Source organism: Mandrillus leucophaeus, unplaced genomic scaffold (assembly GCF_000951045.1).
Source record: "Mandrillus leucophaeus isolate KB7577 unplaced genomic scaffold, Mleu.le_1.0 Scaffold220, whole genome shotgun sequence".
NCBI classification, from domain to species: domain Eukaryota; kingdom Metazoa; phylum Chordata; class Mammalia; order Primates; family Cercopithecidae; genus Mandrillus; species Mandrillus leucophaeus.
Window position 1 is genome coordinate 1828974 of NW_012102255.1, and position 16750 is coordinate 1845723.

Consider the following 16750-nt stretch of genomic DNA (forward strand, 5'->3'; position numbering starts at 1 on the left):
AAAGGATTTTATTTCTCCTTCACTTATGAAGCTTAGTTTGGCTGGATATGAAATTCTGGGTTGAAAATTCTTTTCTTTAAGAATGTTGAATATTGCCCCCAATTCTTCTGGCTTGTGGGGTTTCTGCAGAGAGATCTGCTGTGAATCTGATGGGCTTCTTTTTGTGGGTAACCCAATCTTTCTCTCTGGCTGCTCTTAACATTTTTTCCTTCATTTCAACTTTGATGAATCTGATGATTATGTGTCTTGTGGTTGCTTTTCTCAAGGAGTATCTTTGTGGTGTTCTCCGTATTTCCTGAATTTGAACGTTTGCTTGTCTTGTTAGGTTGGGGAAGTTCTCCTGGATAATATTCTGAAGAGTGTTTTCCAACTTGGTTCCATTCTCCCCATCACTTTCAGGTACACCAATCAAATATAGGTTTGGTCTTTTCACATATTCCATATTTCTTGAAGGACTTGTTCATTCATTTTCATTCTTTTTTCTCTAATCTTGTCTTTATGCTTATTTCATTAAGCTGATCTATAATCTCTGATATCTTTTCTTCTGCTTGATCAATTTGGCTATTGATACTTGTGTATGCTTCACAAAGTTCTCGTGCTGTGAAGCTCCATCAGGTCATTTATGTCCTTCTCTACACTGGTTATTCTAGTTAGCAATTCGTCTAACCTTTTTGCAAGGTTCTTAGTTTCCTTGCATTCGGTTAGAACATGCTCCTTTAACTCAGAGGAGTTTGTTATTACTCCCCTCTGAAGCCTACTTATGTCAATTAATCAAACTCATTCTCTGTCCAGTTTTGTTCCCTTGCTGGCAAGTGGTTATGATCCTTTGGAGGAGAAGAGGCATTCTGGTCTTTGAAATTTTCAGCCTTTTTGCACTGGTTTTTCCTCATCTTTGTGGATTTATCTACCTTTGGTCTTTGATGTTGGTGACCTTTAGATTGGGTTTTTGTGTGGACGTCCTTTTTGTTGATGTTGATGCTGTTCCTTTCCGTTTGTTAGTTTTCCTTCTAACAGTCAGGCGCCTCTGCTGCAGGTCTGCTGGAGTTTGCTGGAGGCCCACTCCAGACCCTGTTTGCCTGGCTATCACCAGCAGAGGCTGCAGAACAGCAAAGATTGCTACCTGTTCCTTCCTCTGGAAGCTTCATCCCAGAGGGGCGTCCGCCAGATGCCAGCCAGAGCTCTCCTGTATGAGGTGTCTGTCAACCCTTGCTAGGAGGTATCTTCCAGTCAGGAGACACAGGGGTCAGGGACCCACTTGAGGAAGCAGTCTGTCCTTTAGCAGAGCTTGAGGGCTGTGCTGGGAGATCCACTGCCTCTTCGGAGCTGGCATGCAGGAACGTTTGAGTCTGCTGAGGCTGGGCCCACAGCTGCCCCTTCCCCCAGGTGCTCTGTCCCAGGGAGATGGGAGTTTTATCTATAAGCCCCTGACTGGGGCTGCTGCCTTTCTTTCAGAGATGTGCTGCTCAGAGAGGAGGAATCTAGAGAGGCAGTCTGGCAACAACAGCTTTCCGGATCTGTGATGGGCTCCACCCAGTTCGAACTTCCTGGCAGCTTTATTTCCATTATCAGGGGAAAACTGCCTACTCAAGCCTCGTTAATGGCAGACGCTCCTTCCCCCACCAAGCTGGAGTGTCCCAGGTCGAGTTCAGACTACTGTGCTGGCAGCAAGAATTTCAAGCCAGTGGATCTTAGCTTGGTGGACTCCATGGGGATGGGATCTGCTGAGCTAGACCACTGGGCTCCCTGGCTTCAGCCCCCTTTCCCGCGGAGTGAATCATTCTGTCTAACTGGTGTTCCAGGCACCAATGGGGTATGAAAAAAAAAAAAAACTCTTGCAGCTAGCTTGGTGTCTGCCCAAACGGTGCTTGAAACCCAGGGCCCTGATGGTGTAGGCACCTGAGGGAGTCTCCTGGTTTGTGGGCTGCAATGACCGTGGGTTCCTCATGGAGGAACCAAACTGTTCCTCATGGCACAGTCCCTCATGGCTTCCCTTGGCTAGGGGAGGGAGTTCCCAACCCCTTGCACTTCCCCAGTAAGACGACGCCCCACCCTGCTTCAGCTTGTCGTCCGTGGGCCGCACCCACTGTCTAACCAGTCCCAGTGAGAGAAGCCGGATACCTCAGTTGGAAATGTAGGAATCACCCACCTTCTGTGTTGGTCTCACTGGAACTGCAGACCGGAGCTGTTCCTATTCTCCCATCTTGCCCACAACTCCCCCTTTTCCGTGAATTTTCTATTCGTACTGTTTGGACATGTTTGCATTGGGTTTATCTATATTGATATGTTCTTTATCTCATGTATTGCAACTATTTTCTCTAGTGTGTAACTTCCTGTACCTTTTTGGAGGGAGTTTGGTATTTCGAATTTGTATTTTTATATGGTCAAATTTGTTAATATTTTTATTTGTAACTTCTGATATGCCATGACAGGTCATTTCAATTATAAAAATATTACATATTTTCATTATTTTTATAATTCTGATTTTTATGTTTTGATATTTAGCAAGAGTTAGGAATCTAATTGTATTTTTCCCATTGAAAGCTGATGTTGCCTTAAACCATTCTTTTATTAAGCAAACCTCTCCCACTGATCTGAAATGCTACTTCTATTATGTATTCATTCCTCACATTAACCAGATTGTTTCTAGGCTATTCTGTTCCACTAATCTATTTGTCCTGGTGCTATACTTTTTTGTTTACTATATCCTTAATCACCTAACACACTAAATAATTTATTTTCATGTTTATTGGCAGTCTTCTCTGCTGGAATGTAAGCCATACAAGAGAAGGAATTTTCTGTTTTTCTCATGAATGTATTCCTCCCAAGTACTAGAACAGTATAGCCCCATAGTAGGCATTCAATAAATTTGTTGAATAGATGTTTGCAATATTTGTCTTCCCAACCAGGAATGTTGTATCTCTTCATTATTTTTATTTTCTCTCATTGAGCTAATCTAATCTTTTATCCCTTCTTGAGTCAATTTCAGAAGTTCGTATCTTTCTAGGAAATAATTCATTTTATGTAGATTTTCTAATTTATTGGTAAAAGTGGGCTATTTTAACTTTTAAATTTCTTATGTACCTGTAATGATCTTCCTCATTTATAATATTGTTTGTGCCTAACCCCCTTGTTAGTTTGGCTTGCAATAGATTGTCTATTTTTTTAGGTTGTTTTTGCTTTCTTCTCCTTTTAAAATGAACTCTTAATTTTATCTACTTTCTTTTTTATTTAATTTCTGCTTTTGTCATTATTGATTCTTCACTTCTGCTTTCTTTTTGTAACTTTAGTCATCTCTTGCCTGCTTATTAAGTTAAATGGTTAGTTCATTTATTTTTAGTCTTTCTTGTTTTCTAAGCATTCAAAGCTACACACAAGCAAAAGGCTATGAATTTTTCTCTGTATGGCTTTAGCCATATTATCTTTTAAATCATTCTTTTATTCTTAATTCTCATTTTAACTTCATATTTAATGCAAGGATCATTTATAATGTTTGTAGTCAGCAGTGTGATCAGCTAAAGAGAAAGTGCTATGAAAGCAAATACTGGGAGCATCAATCCAGATGTATGGGATCAGAAAACTAGGTGTGGAGGAAATGACTTCTCAACTGAAAACTGGGGAGAGAGTATATATATATTAGCAAATTATTTCACTGGTTAGGATGGGGCATTGAGGTAGTGTTCCAAGCTGAGAATACAGCATGTGCAAAGATGTGGAGGCAGGAAAGAACATGGCACGTTTGGGGAACTGAAGTTACGTCAGTCTCAGTAGATAACACGGTGTAAGGCAAAAAATGGCAGAGACAAACCTGTCTAACGAACAGACAGGCCACGTCATGAAGCAATTTGGACATTATGTATAATCCAAAAACAATGTAGTGTTTTGTTTCTTGGGGTTTTAAATTGTATATATCGTTCTACTGCATGGATCCTGCAATTACTTTTTCATTCAGCGTAGAAATATATGTTATTATGTCATCCATTCACATTTCTCCCCTTCTACCTTGTGATCTACTGCACATATTTCTGATTAGGTAAGTTTAAGTAGAATACAATTTATAGTAATTTGTAAAAATGTTACTGACTTATTCTGATTTCAAATGTAAGATGCATAAGCACAACACAGCCTGAACCTCCTTCACTCAAAGAATTCCCCTCTTCCTTCCAGCCAGTCCTCTTCAAGTGTTGTCTTTTGACAATTAAAGTATATTCCTAGAGGCTGTACACAGAGAATGTGATATCTTGAAAGAAAGCTATGAAAGCATCTAGCCCTACTGTTCCTTTTAGAGACATAGCGACAGAACTACAGAGGTTAAGATAGTTACCCACTAGGACCCACTGTGACTTAGGCAGAATATGAAGTGGGGAAAGCTTATTATCTGCTATGAGTGAACCTGCAGAGGTAGGCTATGCTTTATGCCACGGTCACCCCCACTCACCTCCATGTCTTCATCACAGCTATGTTAGCCTGCTAGGGTTGCCATAACAAGATCCCACAACCTGGGCAGCTTAAACAACAGAAATTTAGATTTTCTCCTGTTTCTAAGGCTAGAAGTCCAAGATCGAGGTACTGTCAGGATTGGTTTCTGATGAGGCCTCTGTTCCTGGCTTATAGACAGTCACCATCTTGCTGTGTCCTCCTGTGGCCTTTCTTCTCTGTGTGTCTAGAGAGATCCCTGGTGTCTCTTCCTTTTCTTATAAGGGCACCAGTTCTGTTGGACTAGGACCCCCTGCTTCTTAGCGCATTTTACCTTAATTACCTCTAAAAGCCCTGTCTCCAAATACAGTCGCATTGAAGGTTAGGGCATCAACACAATAATTTGAGGGGGACACAATTCAATCCACAACACAATGAGGAATTCCTAATAGCTCTATTCCTGCCATGTTCATCCTTGTTATTACTGAATCCACGAATTCCAGCTCTTTTTTATGTTAAATGATGTTATATATCACAGTGATAAAGTATTCAAGAAGAAAACTAATACAATGAAGTGGGGAGAAGTTCCCCAATATAGTGTAAAGTTATGGGTTCATATCTGCACATTCTAACTTTCTCGAAGTATGAAAATACTTGGTCATTATAAAAGAAATTATTTTAGTTAAAAGTACACTTAACTAAAACAGCATGATTTATGGTTACTTAGACTAACCAAACTTTTCTCTTTTTTCCAGATTATTATGGAAATATTTTGATAAAAATGGAAAATAATGTAATATTTTATTCTAAGATTAATACTAGAGATGTAGTAAAGCTGCATTTATGGACAAATAACACAACAAGAGCATTCGTTTTATTAAGTACATCTGGTTACACATATTTCCTGTATGCTTTGGACAATGGCACAATACAAATACAGGACTATCCCTTGAGTCTGGAAACACGAAGTGTAGCTTTCACGACAAAAGACAAATGCCCATACATGGCATTTCATAATAATGTTGCTCGTGTTTTTTACTTTTTGGACAAGGGAGAGACTCTGACACTTTGGACTCAAATCATCTATCCAGAAAATACTGGTCTGTATGTTGTTGTGGAATCCTATGGCCCTAAAATATTAGAAGAGAGTCATGACATTTCCTTTGAAGCTGCCTTTGGACACTGCACCAAAACTCTGGTAAGCTAATATTTTAAATTTCTTCATTTGATTTTAATAAGTATAAAAATATAATATGGCTGGGCGTGGTGGCTCACGCCTGTAATCCCAGCACTTTGGGAGGCCAAGACAGGCGGATCATGAGGTCAGGAGATCGAGACCATCCTGGCCAACACGGTGAAACCCCGTCTCTACTAAAAATACAAAAAATTAGCCGGATGTGGTGGCTGGCGCCTGTAGTCCCAGCTACTCAGGAGGCTGAGGCAGGAGAATGGCGTGAACCCGGGAGGCAGAGGTTGCAGTAAGCCGAGATCACACCACTGCACTCCAGCCTTGGTGACAGAGCGAGACTCCATCTCAAAAAAAAAAAGTATAATATTAACATTTTTATAAATGGATTTCCCTTGTAGGCTCAGCTGAGAAAATGTTGAGGAATGTCTGGGTTTTTAATAAATAATAACATGATAAGCCATTCATTCCCAAGTCATTATTTTTGCTTTCAATATCCAAGCCCTCTTTGCCACCTAATAACTAATAATACATTCCTTCAAAACTCATTGTCAGTTGTATTGTTCACTTCTCTTCTGTTGTCTATTGTAATATAATAAACCACCTCAAAACCTAATTGCTTAGAACAACAACCGATTCTAGGCCAGGTGCGGATGGCTCAAGCCTGTAATCCCAGCACTTTGGGAGGCCAAGGCAGGCAGATCACAAGGTCAGGAGATCGAGACCATCCTCGCTAATACGGTGAAACCCCGTCTCTACTAAAAATACAAAAAATTAGCCAGGCATGGTGGCAAGCGCCTGTAGTCCCAGCTACTGGGGAGGCTGAGGCAGGAGAATGGTGTGAACCCGGGAGGTGGAGGTTGCAGTGAGCCGAGATCACACCACTGCACTCCAGCCTGGGTGACAGAGTGAGACCCCGTCTCAAAACAAACAAACAAACAAACAAACAAAAATTCTATCAATCAATAGTTCGGGCTGTGAGTAGTTGGGCAGTTCTGCTGGTATCATCTGGGTTCATTGATATGGTGTGGGCATCTGGTAATTCATCTGCAACTATATGACCTAAGATGGCCACATTAATCTAAGGGGCCTCAGCTGGAACACTTCTCTCTGCTGGATAAGCCAGGTCTAGTGTTATCCTCCAGACTAGACCTGGCTTCTTCTGTGGCAGTCTCAGGGCAGTGTTCCAAGACATTGAGAGCAGAAGCCTAGGTTTGGCCACATATCCCTAACTCATAGGATGGTGACATAAACTCCAACTCTTATGGAGAAATAGCAAGTTACACTGCATATGGGACATGCATATGGGAATGGGAAAAATTATTGCAGCCATCTTTGCAAACAATGTCATAATAGGTGTTATAAGTAAAATGTTTACTTAGAAACAGAATGCTTGTTCTCTGGTACCACAAGGAAAAAATCAGCACTTAGACAAAAAATTGTCTTAGCAAGGCAGTTTTACTTTCTGCAGAAAGGGTGCTCCTCACAGATGGAACAATGGCAAGAGCGCACCTGAATAAAGGAGGGAAGCAATTTTTATCCTTTATGGGGCTTGTCCTTGCTACTGTGTCTTGTCTCCATTGACTGAAGCTAGACCTCACAATCTAAGCTGAACCTGACTGGCTAATAATTTACAACTTTCCTAAACAGGCAAAGGCAATAGGGAACAAAGGAAAAGAGGAAATTGATTACTAAAAGACTTACAAAAGTAATAACATTCCTAAATAAGAAAGGGGCGTAGGCTGCGAGCTGGGACCTGCCTTTGAGCACGTCCAGCACAGATATCTTGGTAAAAGTACAAGGACATAGGACGTACTACATGCCTGTGAGCATGTCTAACAGCTACACAGGATAGGGCTTAACGAAGAGTTTTTAGCACAAAGTAAGGAAGCTTGAAGGCTTGAAGGAAGTTAGTCTTTAAAAGAAACTTATTTCTAACACTTATGATTTATTCTTTAACAAGAAGGGAAACTCTGAAGAGGAAACTTTTTACTTTTACAATTTCTTCCTCTTGATTTGATAGTTTCTCTTCAAACTTTTTTAACACGTTTGGCTTAGCTGTTTTGCTTGAGTTTTTAAAAGAAAAGTTTTTCTGGTTGATGAAATGCTAGGGTAAAATGGATAGCCAACTGAACTAGAGCACAAATACTGCTCTAATTATTTGGCAGAGTGTTCAGTAAAGGTCCTGTATAATACTATTATACATTCACTTGGGGATGAATAAGGGCGGACTGATGGGTCAGCTCTTGGAACTGTCTGACTTCACTGCCTCCTGTTAAGTTTAAGAAACTTAACAAACTTTAATAGTTTTATATTCAGGAGGCCTGATTACTTTTAAATTATACAATATTTCTTGCATAAATTCCCTTTTATAACTTTTTTTATGACTTTCACAGACAATCTTTGACATGCCTTAACTTTCTGACTTCTTTTTACACTATTTTTCTTCCTAGGCTTACCTTCTGTGTCTTTCTCTGATCTCTCTCTCTTTCAGTCTCTCTCTCTCTCATTTATTCTCTCCATCTGTCTCTCTCTCTCATTTATGCTCTCTCCCTCCTGAGTTCTCCCACTCTTGCAGTTGGCGGGGCCGGGCAATGGCACAGAACCTGCCCCAGAGCGTGTGCTGCCATCTGTCTCTCCTGTTTCTTTCTGGTTTTCCTTTTTACTTTCTCCCTTCCTCTCTTGCACTTAGTTTTTCTTGGACTGGGTGGAATCCTCGTGGCCACAGCCCAGGCCCCGGGCCGTCGCTGGCCCAGAGGCTTGGCAGATGCCTGCCACAAGTTGTATGAGTCATGCTCTTTCGCCTCCTCTGCTCTCCTCCTGACACAAGTCCTTGTCCTCTTCTTCCACGCAGAGCCAGGCTGGGGAGAGGGACCTACCTCTTGCCTGCCAGGCTGCGCAGTGTGGTCTCCTGGCCCTGGCACACTCACACTTTCCTGTTTGGCTCTAACTTGCAGGCATCCATGGCCAGTGTCCTCCGAGGGTGGGGGGACGTACCTGAGCAGTGCCGAAGGCTTTGGGCTTGGCAGCTGGTGACCTGGGGGCTCTAGCTGCACGGCTGGGTGCGAGGACAGCATCCTAGCCATTGCCGCTCTGCCAGGTGCCAGCGATCTACAACTGTGGAGCTGCACTTGCTGCTCTTGCTCTCTTTCTCTCTGACTTCCTCTCCTAGTTTCTCTTTCCTCTCTGCTGGTCTTTCCCTTGCCTCTGCCAGTCACCTACTCTGCTGTTCTCCCCTCTCCTTCCCTTTCCCCTAGGGAGCAGCTGGTGGGAGTGGAGCTTAGCCTCTTTCTTCCATTGAGAAGAGAGGAAAGGTAAGTTTTGAATATTTTTCCTATTGCCAGAGGTTTGTGTGAGGTTCAATCTCTCTCTAATGGGGATTTTTCACCTCTTTTTAACCTCTAAGACAGGCTGACTAAGGAATACTTCACCACCTCCCACGGCTTTTCTTTCCTTAGTCCTGACTAAGGAATGCTTTACTGCCCCTGCGGCATCTCTTTCCTTGGTATATCCTAACCAAGGAATACTTTACCACCCCATGGCTTTCTTTCCTTAGTCCTGACCACCAAGGAAATACTTTACCAGCTCCTCCAGTGTTTCATTCCTTGGCTCGTGCACGAGGTTACCTGGTCCATGTGGTATGTGAGGATCCTTTACTCCAGGTTGCCAGCCAGTTTCTTTCCGTGTTGCTGAGAGTCCAGATTTATTCATTACACCAACTGGGTCTCTATTCCTTACCCCTGAGGCCACCACAATGAGGCAGTGGGGCACCTCCTCATGAGAGAGGACTAGAGACTGCCCCCAGAGGAGAATGTATCCCTGTATGGGTCACCATTTTGTTATAAGTAAAATGTTTATTCAGAAACAGAATGTTTGTTTCTTGGTACTGCAAGGAAAAATTAGAATTCAGGTAAAAAGTTTTCTCAGCAAGGCAATTTTACTTTCTGCAGAAAGGGTGCTCACGCCATTGTTCCATTTATCTAAATGCTAATTTTTCCTTGCAGTACCAAGAAACAAGCATTCTGTTTCTGAATAAACGTTTTACTTTTAACAATAGATATAAATATACTGTGTATATTATTTTTGTATAGTGCATTTCAAATTAATATCATAATGTGAGTATTTCACATGTTACTTCAATTTCTTCTTGAAAACTGTGTAACTCAAAGTGGTGGTTTCTGTTCCCCACCTTCCCTTTCTAGCTAGGCTCAGTTTCCTTAAGCATGTATAATCGTGAGCCTGCTATCTGATACAATGGATTGGAAGTGGTCAGTTAATTCCAAAGTCAGTGAAAGCAGAGAATCATAAAAAGTGAAACCAATATATGTGAAACATTTTACTTTAATATATGTGAAACATTTTACTTTAATTTAAGTGAACATACTTTTCATATAGGACCAAAGCCTTTTCTTTAAAATAGGTCCACTTACTGTAGTTCCTCATCTCCTTTCTTGTATAACCTTGCTCATAATGCATCATTTCTGAGTGCCTATTTCAGTTTCTTTAAGATAAAGAAAAAAAATACTTGAAGGCACTGGAAAAGCAACTGAAACTCTAGAATTTTATAATTTTTTTCACTATTTTAGTATTACCTTGCTCATACCTACTAATTCAGCAATTTCTTCAGTGACTTGCTTTATCAAAATTTTCCAAAAAAATCAATTTAGTTCTCAGGGAAATAGTAACTCTACTTTCATTTGATACTTATTTTATCAATCTATAATATTATATATAATTACTTATTTTAAATAATCATATAATCTGGCATCAACAGATTTGGAAACAACATGGATTTAGATTTACATGCAGTCTCATGGATAGATCTTCAAACACAGAGTTGAATGAAAATTATAAGAAACTATTTGAAATCTATCTTAGTCCATTTGGGCTACATAACAAAAATAACTCAAACCAGGTCACTTATAACAGCAGAAATTTACTCTCTCACAGTTTTGGAGGCTGGAAAGTCCAAGATGAAGGTGCCAGCAGACTTGGTCTCTGGTGAGGGCCCGTTCCTCACAGACAGTGTCTTTTCACTGTATCCTCACATGGCAGAAGGGGCAAGGCCACTCTCAGAGGCCTCTTTTATAAAAGCACTAATCCCATTCAGGAGGCTCTGCCCTCATGACCTATTCACCTCCCAAAGGGCCCCACCTCCAGTACCATCATATTGGTGATTAGGTTTTAACACATAAGTTTTAGAGGAACACATTCAGACCATAGCACTATCAGTGTAATAACATTTATGAATATTACAAATACATACACATAAATAACAAACAAAAAGGCATTATACGTATTTCAAGGATACAAAGATGCCAAAGGTATATTTTCAAGGATACAAACATAGTTGTTTGATGTATGATCTATTGCTGCCTACTATGGGGGAAGATGATACAGGGGAAAAGTAAAGTATGATAAATAAAATAGGACTGGATTGATAATGTACCAAAATAAAAGGATATATTTAACTCTTGCTTTTCTTTCCAAGAATTTGATGTATAGTATTCAGTTGATTCTTGAACAATGTGAGGATTGGGGCACCAACCCCTGCCCCACTGAAAATCTGGTATAACTTTTATTGGTTTTTTTTTTTTTTAGACGGAGTTTCGCTCTTGTTGCCCAGGCTGGAGTGCAGCGGCGTGATCTTGGCTCACCACAACCTCCACCTCCTGGGTTCAATCGATCTTCCTGCCTCAGCCTCCTTAGTAGCTGAGACTATGGCTGTGTACCACCATGGCCAGCTAATTTTCGTATTTTTAGTAGAGACGGTTTCACCATGTTGGCCAGGCTGGTCTCAAATTCCTGATTTCAGGTGATCTGCCTGCCTTGGCCTCCCAAAGAGCTGGGATTACAGGTGCGAGTCACCATGCCCAACCATGGTATAACTTTTGACTCCCCAAAATCTTAACTACTAACAGCCTACTGTTGACTGGAAGCCTAACCTAAACAGCCTATTAACACATCTTTTATATGTATTATATGCTGTATTCTTACAATAAAGTAAGCTAGAGAAAAGAAATGCAATTAAGAAAATCATAAGGAAGAGAAAACACATTTACAATACTACACTGTATTTATCAATACCGTAAGTTTTACATTATCTGTTTACAAGATAAATCTTCTGAAATGATGGGCAACCTAGCTGCAGACCTCAGTCTACAGCTATATATATATAGCTCTCTCTCTCTCTCTCTCTATATATATATATAAAATACACACACGCACAGGTGTGTATATATATATATACACACACACACAGAGGTACATATCTATACAGGTACATATATACAGGTTATATATATAAGTGCATATACATATATACACACACAGGTGCATATCAATCAATTCAACATTTTTTTTTTCATTTCTCTTTTTTTGTTTTGTTCTGTTTTTCGATTTTCTCTCTCGTTCAACATTTTCTTGTAACGTCATGACTTTTCTTTGCTTCGAAGCACCTTCCACAGTATCACTAGTGACACTTTGTATGGGCCCATGGTGTTATTAAGATTTACAGTATTGCAGTAAACATGATTAAGAAAATATGCAAGAACCACAAGAGATCAGTTTTTGCTGTGATATGCAATTTACTGGAAGGACAAACTGCCCACAGGATGACTAGTGTCACACAGCATTTTAAGCAGATACAACACTTGAGCTCACAGCAATAGCAATGGGAGGTGGCTGTGAAATGATCACACAGTACAGCATGTACTGCCATTAATTTCATGCAGTTGTGGTTTATTACTGCACCTTTACATTTGTTTGCATTTCTCTCAACTGCAAATGACACCATGTGTGGTCTGTAAATGTTTGTGTACGTTTTGATAAATTTTAACTTTGTAGTAGATCTGTATATATTTTACAGTAGCACATGATAAAATAGACTAGTATCCACATATATTTTGTGTACTCCTGAAATACCCAACTTTTTCTTAATTTTTTCAATATTCTAGGCTACATGGTTCAACCGTGAGTTTTTTCAAATTGCCACAAATCTCCAAGAAATTTTCTAGTATACTAATTGAAACACAAAACCTCATGTGTAACTGTACTTGCACAGTTCAAACCTGTGTTGTTCAAGGGTCTACTGTTTATCTGTGTATTTGCAACTCAGACCTTCAAACTACTAGTTACTCATAAAAAATTTACAAATGACCAATGGCAATAAAACGTTGCATTTTGCAAAAATACAAAATTTGCGTTTTTAATAAAATACTGGCTCTATCATTTACTACCAAATGACACTGAACAAGTTTTTAAATCTCTCTGTAATTCTCTCATCAGTAAATTGGGGATAACAATAGTAATGAAAGTACCTACCTCATAAGGTTCTTTTATTCTCATTTTTTTTTCTTCTTTCAACTTGACACATAAGGTTATTATGAGGATTAAATGAGCTAGGACACATTAAGGGCTTAGAAAAGCACCTGGCACATAGTAAGTACTATGTGTGTGCATTACTACAAACACTACCACTATTACCAGTACTCCTACTACTACCATCACTACAACTACCATATTTTATCAATTCTAAGGCACTTTGGTTTTTTTTTCAGACAGGGTCTCTCACTGTCATCCAGGCTGGAGTGCAGTGGCGCAATGTCGGTTCACTGCAACCTCTGCTCCCCGGATTGGAGCAATTCTTGTGTCTCAGCCCCCCGAGTAATTGGGATTACAGGTGCATGCCACCACGCCTGGCTAATTTTTGTACTTTTTTTTTTTTTTTAAGTAGAGACAGGGTTTCACCATGTTGGCCAAGCTGGTCTTGAACTCCTGACCTCAAGTGATCTCTTCGATAGGGCACTTTTTTCTTAACATTTAACATCTCTGAAATCAGGATGAGTCTTACATCCTATAGCAATTTAGGCTCAGTGAAGTACAATAGTATTATGAAAGCACCTTGCTTATATAATGCGGACTGGGTCACTGTAACTTCACAGACTAATGATTGGCTAGTATGATGCTAAGCATCATAGCTAATCATTCGTTTTTTTACAAATGAATATAACAGTCACATACAAAAGTAAATAAAACATTTATGCATAATTTACCAAATTATTATAAACCAAACACCCATGTAATCACCGTTCAAGTAAAAAAATATATAACATTGGAAGTACCCAAAGCCCTCCTGTGAGTTTTCCCTTATCAGAATTTTCTCCTTTTCCAAGTTAAACATTCGTCTGACTTTTGTGGTAATAATTTCCTTACTTTTTGGCCAGGCGCCATGGCTCACACCTGTAATCCCAGCACTTTGGGAGGCCGAGGCGGGCAGATCGCCGAGGTCAGGAGTTCAAGACCAGCCTGACCAACATGGTGAAACCCTGTCTCTACTAAAAATACAAAAACTGACTGGGTGTCGTGGCGGGTACCTGTAATCCCAGCTACTCGGGAGGCTGAGGCAGGAGAATCGCTTGAACCTGGGAGGTGGAGGTTGTAGTGAGCTGAGATTGTGCCATTGCACTCCAGCCTGGGTGACAAGAGTGAAACTCTATCTCAAATAATAATAATAATAATTTCCTCACTTTTCTTAATAGTTTCACCACCTACATATGCATCACTAAGTAATATAGCTAAGCTTTGTCTATTTTTGAACTTCATATGAATGGAATCATTGCATATATATTATATACACACATCCATCCATAAATATCTACATATATTGTATTTTTGTCTTGTTCTTGTCTTTGAATATGATGCTCATGAAAGTCCATGTTGTTTTCTGTAGCTGGCATTCATTCATACTCACTGACCTATTGTGTCCCTCCGTATGAATGTACTACAAGATATCCGTAGCCATTTTACTGTTGATGAACATTGGTCTGTTTCTATTTGGGGGCTATTCTGAATAATGTTACAATGAATATTTTAGTATATACCTCCTGAAAAGCACATATAAACATTTCTATCAGGTAGAATTACTTTTATGTGAGATTCTTGGTGAGGCTATGAATTCAATTTATATTATAATTTTGCAACATTTTATTATGGAAAATGTCAAACATATAGAAAAGTTGAAAGGATTTTACATTTAACAGCTCTATATCTATACCCACTATGTACATTAATATTTTATTATACTTGCTTTATTACATATCTATGCACCTGTCTATCCACCAGTCAATCTTGTCGATCACTTACAAGTGATCAACATCATTACATACCCTAATGAAGGCATTTTGCGTGCCTAGATGTGGAAAGCCGTGTGCTACTAAAGTGGGATCACCACCCCCAATTTCCCTGCTTTACATAAATTTTAAATTTTCTTTTTTCAGACAATAACATTTTATCAGAATGTAGATTATGAGGGACTATATGATTACTTCGAGATGCAGTAAGTATAACTTTTAAAAGAACTTTCTCAGTATCAAATATGCTACTCAGGTTATTGATTTGTGGGTGTTCTTTTATTTAAATGGCCTCATATTCTTTTAACTATTCAAATTTCAAATTCCTTTCAATGTCTGGATAGATGTAAAATTAATATTTAACTGTATAAAATGTAAAATACTCCTTGTAGTTTAATAAGAAACAGGACCTATCTGAAGTTCTCATTCATCCAAATGAAGATGCAAAAAAAGGGCTATTTCTTAATCGAATAATTTTCAAGCATGTTTTATCACTAGTTCCCATCTCAAAGTTTCTACATCCCATCACTAGCAAAAACAAGAACTCTGATATCACAGAAACTCTTTCTGCATAGAGCCAGAGAAAACGCTGCCTTTGACTCCCGCAGTAAGGTAGCAGCTAGGCTGCCTGGAGGAAGACAACCAACACGGACTTCTGTGTGAAGGCATTCCTATGGCTATCATTACAGTCTTGAAGGATTTTCTTAAAAAATAGCATATTTTCCCTAGAAAAAATCAATTTTTCTTTTTTTTTTTTTTTTTTTTTTTGAGATGGAGTCTCGCTCTGTCACCCAGGCTGGAGTGCAATGGCACAATCTCAGCTCACTGCAACCCCTGCCTCGCAGGTTCAAGTGATTCTCCTGCCTCAGTATCCCGAGTAGCTGGGATTACAGGCATGCGCCACCACACCCGGCCTAATTTTGTAATTTTAGTAGAGACGGGGTTTAACAATGTTGGTCAGGCTGGTCTCGAACTCCCAACCGCAGGTGATCCACCCGCCTCAGCCTCCCAAAGTGCTGGGATTACAGGCGTGAGCCACTGCGCCCGGCAGGAAGAATCCATTTTTCTTTAGTCTGGTGCTATTCCAAATGAGTTTGACTACCTGCTTTATGCCAAGCACTGTCTAGGTATTTAAAATACAGGATAAATGAGAAAGATGAAGTTCTAGTGTCATGGAACCCATTCTCCAGTAGGAAAACAGCCAATCATCAAATAAGTAATTCCAGATACTGGTAAGTGCTATGAAGAAAAGAAAACAGAATTTTATATATATTTTATATATATGTGTGTATATATATTATTTTTATATATGTATATATGTTATTTTTATATTTATATATACACACACACACACACACACATAAATACATATCAGTGATAGAGACTGATCAGGAAGAGTAGGGTGAAAATGCTGCTTTAGCCTCCATAGCCAGGAGAGGCTCAATTCCTTCCTTTCCCTTTCACCCACCAGCTTATCTCTTTATGCTCCTAATGGTCTAGAATATTTTTGGTTTTGTGGATATTTACTAAGATTTACATTGCTATAGAATACACATAAAATTGCCCAGGATATTTTTTTGTCTTTGTTTGTCCTCATTTTTTTTTTTTTTTGACAAGAAAAACCTTAGCAGGTGTAGGTATAAATCAAACTTTCACATTTTCTTCTTCTATTATTTTTTTTAGCCCTCACATTTTGCCTGAACACAAAATGATTCATGTGCACTTCATAGTGGAGAAAGGTTTTCTATCTGACCTCGCTTTCAATCCCAGTCAGATCATACTACACAGCTTAATGTGGCTCAGAAAACTAATTTTACAACTCATTCTTTATCACTCCAAAGGTATTATTAATATGAGGGGAAAACGGGTAGGAGCCAGAGGAGGAACCCACACAGTGGCTGCCACCTTCAGGCAGGTCAGCAGCAAAACCCCATTACCCAGGGACGTGTTAATGAAATTGGGTGGTTGAAATGCTGATAGGATGCTCATTTCTGTTTCCCATCGCATTAACCCTATGGTG

General features: G+C 39.6%; 1 protein-coding gene across 1 annotated transcript in view; it reads left to right on the forward strand.

Annotated features, from left to right (window-relative positions):
* The window catches only part of LOC105540499 (chromosome unknown open reading frame, human C1orf101), a 151551-nt gene that overhangs the window by 78094 nt on the left and 56707 nt on the right, over window positions 1–16750 (forward strand). Inside the window, exons 6-7 of the mRNA XM_011981173.1 lie at window positions 5169–5611; window positions 14878–14936. Of these exons, the coding sequence (XP_011836563.1) occupies window positions 5169–5611; window positions 14878–14936 (502 nt within the window). The remainder of the gene's footprint in view (window positions 1–5168; window positions 5612–14877; window positions 14937–16750) is intronic.